This window comes from Cyprinodon variegatus, unplaced genomic scaffold (genome assembly GCF_000732505.1).
Source record: "Cyprinodon variegatus isolate N-32 unplaced genomic scaffold, C_variegatus-1.0 Scaffold1042, whole genome shotgun sequence".
NCBI classification, from domain to species: domain Eukaryota; kingdom Metazoa; phylum Chordata; class Actinopteri; order Cyprinodontiformes; family Cyprinodontidae; genus Cyprinodon; species Cyprinodon variegatus.
The window spans coordinates 273,070-275,165 of record NW_015151495.1 but is presented as its reverse complement, the minus strand read 5'-3'; the positions used below and the strand labels follow the sequence as shown (position 1 = coordinate 275,165).

General features: G+C 37.5%; 1 protein-coding gene across 1 annotated transcript in view; it reads left to right on the top strand.

Annotated features, from left to right (window-relative positions):
• Positions 1-49: 49 nt before the first annotated feature.
• Positions 50-2,096, top strand: part of LOC107100992 (structural maintenance of chromosomes protein 1B-like) — a gene marked incomplete at its 5' end in the record, with an annotated part of 24,718 nt that continues 22,671 nt past the window's right edge. Inside the window, 3 exons of the mRNA XM_015399720.1 lie at positions 50-288; positions 639-897; positions 1,484-1,624. Coding sequence (XP_015255206.1) covers positions 50-288; positions 639-897; positions 1,484-1,624 — 639 coding nt within the window. The remainder of the gene's footprint in view (positions 289-638; positions 898-1,483; positions 1,625-2,096) is intronic.

Below are 2,096 nucleotides of genomic sequence, written 5' to 3'. Positions count from 1 at the left end.
AAATCTTTCCTCAATCTGTCCAGTCAATCTCTCCTCACTTCTATTTCAGGCCCTGAAGTACCAGGCCTTGGTGGATGACCTGAACCACAAACGTCTGAAGCTGAGTCTGGTTGAGCTTTTTTATAACGAGAAGAGCATCAGCGCCATTAGTGAGACGCTGAGGGAGAAACAAGAGGATGCAGCGGGAAAGACCGACGAGTTGGTTACTGCAGAGCAACGCGTCAAAGCCCACAAAAAAGAGCACGGACGTCTCAGCAGAGAGCAGCAGCACCTGGAAAAAGAAATACGGTGTGTTTTTGCTCCAGCAACATTTACAAAGTTTTTTCTCTTTACATCTTTGAATAAAACAAACGCTTAAGCTTAAATAACAAATGATTGTTTTACAGATCAGTGTTTTTACCAAGGCAAAAATAATCACAGTATATTTTAATTTGAATACCTGGATGATTTGAATCATAAGCATCAAGACACTTATCAAACTACAAATCGCCACTTTTAAACATCTTTATAATTATACTCTCCCAACTAAAGTGGAAGCTTTCACTACAGTCACAGCCTGTGTTGATATAAAGAAATATGTATCAGTCTTAGTAAAGTATTAACTTCAAGGTAAGAATTCCTGTTATTCTGTTTCAAAGGGGTCAGGAGCACATCCTGGCTCAGTCCAGCTCGCAGTACGTCAAAGCCAAAGTGAACACATCTCATCACATAAAGAAGGCTGCAGAGATCAGCGCCGCTGTGATGAGGAACAAGAAGAAGTTGGAAAGTAAAGAGCAGGAGCTGGAAGAAGGTCAGCAGGAAATGGCTGAGCTTGAGAAGACGTGGAGGAGGTACGAGAGGCAGACCCAGGAAGAAGGAGTCGCAAAGGGAAGAGACATCAGTCTAGATGAGGATCAGGTATTTATTACAAAGATCACACCTGACTATGCTTTAGCTTAGTAGTTGTTTTTTTGTACAGCTTTTTAAGAGTTTTTAAAGTGAAAACATGTTTTAAGGAAACGTATTTACTGTATAACTAAAAAGATAAAAAGCATTTGATTCTAAAATGACAATGTGTACATTTGTTTAGTAAGACAGTCTGCCAATAGAAAAAGATTATTTACATTTGAAATAAGAAAAAAACACCTCCATCATCTTATTTCAAGTGTTTAATAACTAATTATCCTATTTAAAGGGTAAAAATACTCTTTCCATTGAAAGATCATTTTACTGAATGAAATTCAAATACTCTTAATAATTAAAAAAATCTATTTTGCTGCAGATTACTGATAACATGTGATTTGGAATAATTTCCTGAAATAGATGCTGAGTAAATAACCAAATATAGATCATCACAAAGTATTAATAAAGCTTCATGCAGCTTCTTCGGCATTAAACTCCAGGTACCGTAGACCTGCAGAAAGCCTGAAAAGAACAGCTGAAAAGATAATTTCTCTAAAACCTAATGTCCTGTTGTTTGGTTTTGCATTGATCTGTGTCACAGTTAGATCAATATAAGGAGCTGAAGAGGTTAGCCCAGAAGCAGGCGGCCGTCCTCTTCCAGCAGGCTGAGAAGCTACAGTGGGAAGTGACAGCAGACACTGAAAAGCTGGCTTTTGAGCAGCGCAGAAAGAAGGAAAAAGAGGTACTTTTATTTTTTCTGATTCTTGAAAATTCCTCTCTCTCTGTAGATTTATTGTATTTTCATTAGATTTGAATGGTTCCAAGTCTCTGAATGGTTATATTTGAACATGTCATCGACTGACTCATCATTAGGGTTGAGCATTGTTTGAATTTGAACTATTCTGATTCCTGATCTGATTCTAGTTCTGATCGATTCTTGTTTCTGAATCTTTTATGAGGAAAAATTATAAAAGTTTCAATGGCATAAATGAGCTGCTAACCGGAGCGCTCTCTGGATGAGATAGAAACACATTCACATGTATCCAGCGTCTGATACTTCAGGTACCGATACAGCTCCTCACTAGTCTGTGAAGTAGAAATGTTTTTCTTTTATGGGCAGAGGAACGATCAGATTTTCATACTCAGTCGTTCAGTTAGTGGGTTTCATTATATGAAAGAGATCAAACATGAACTAGAAAAAAAACAATTAAAAC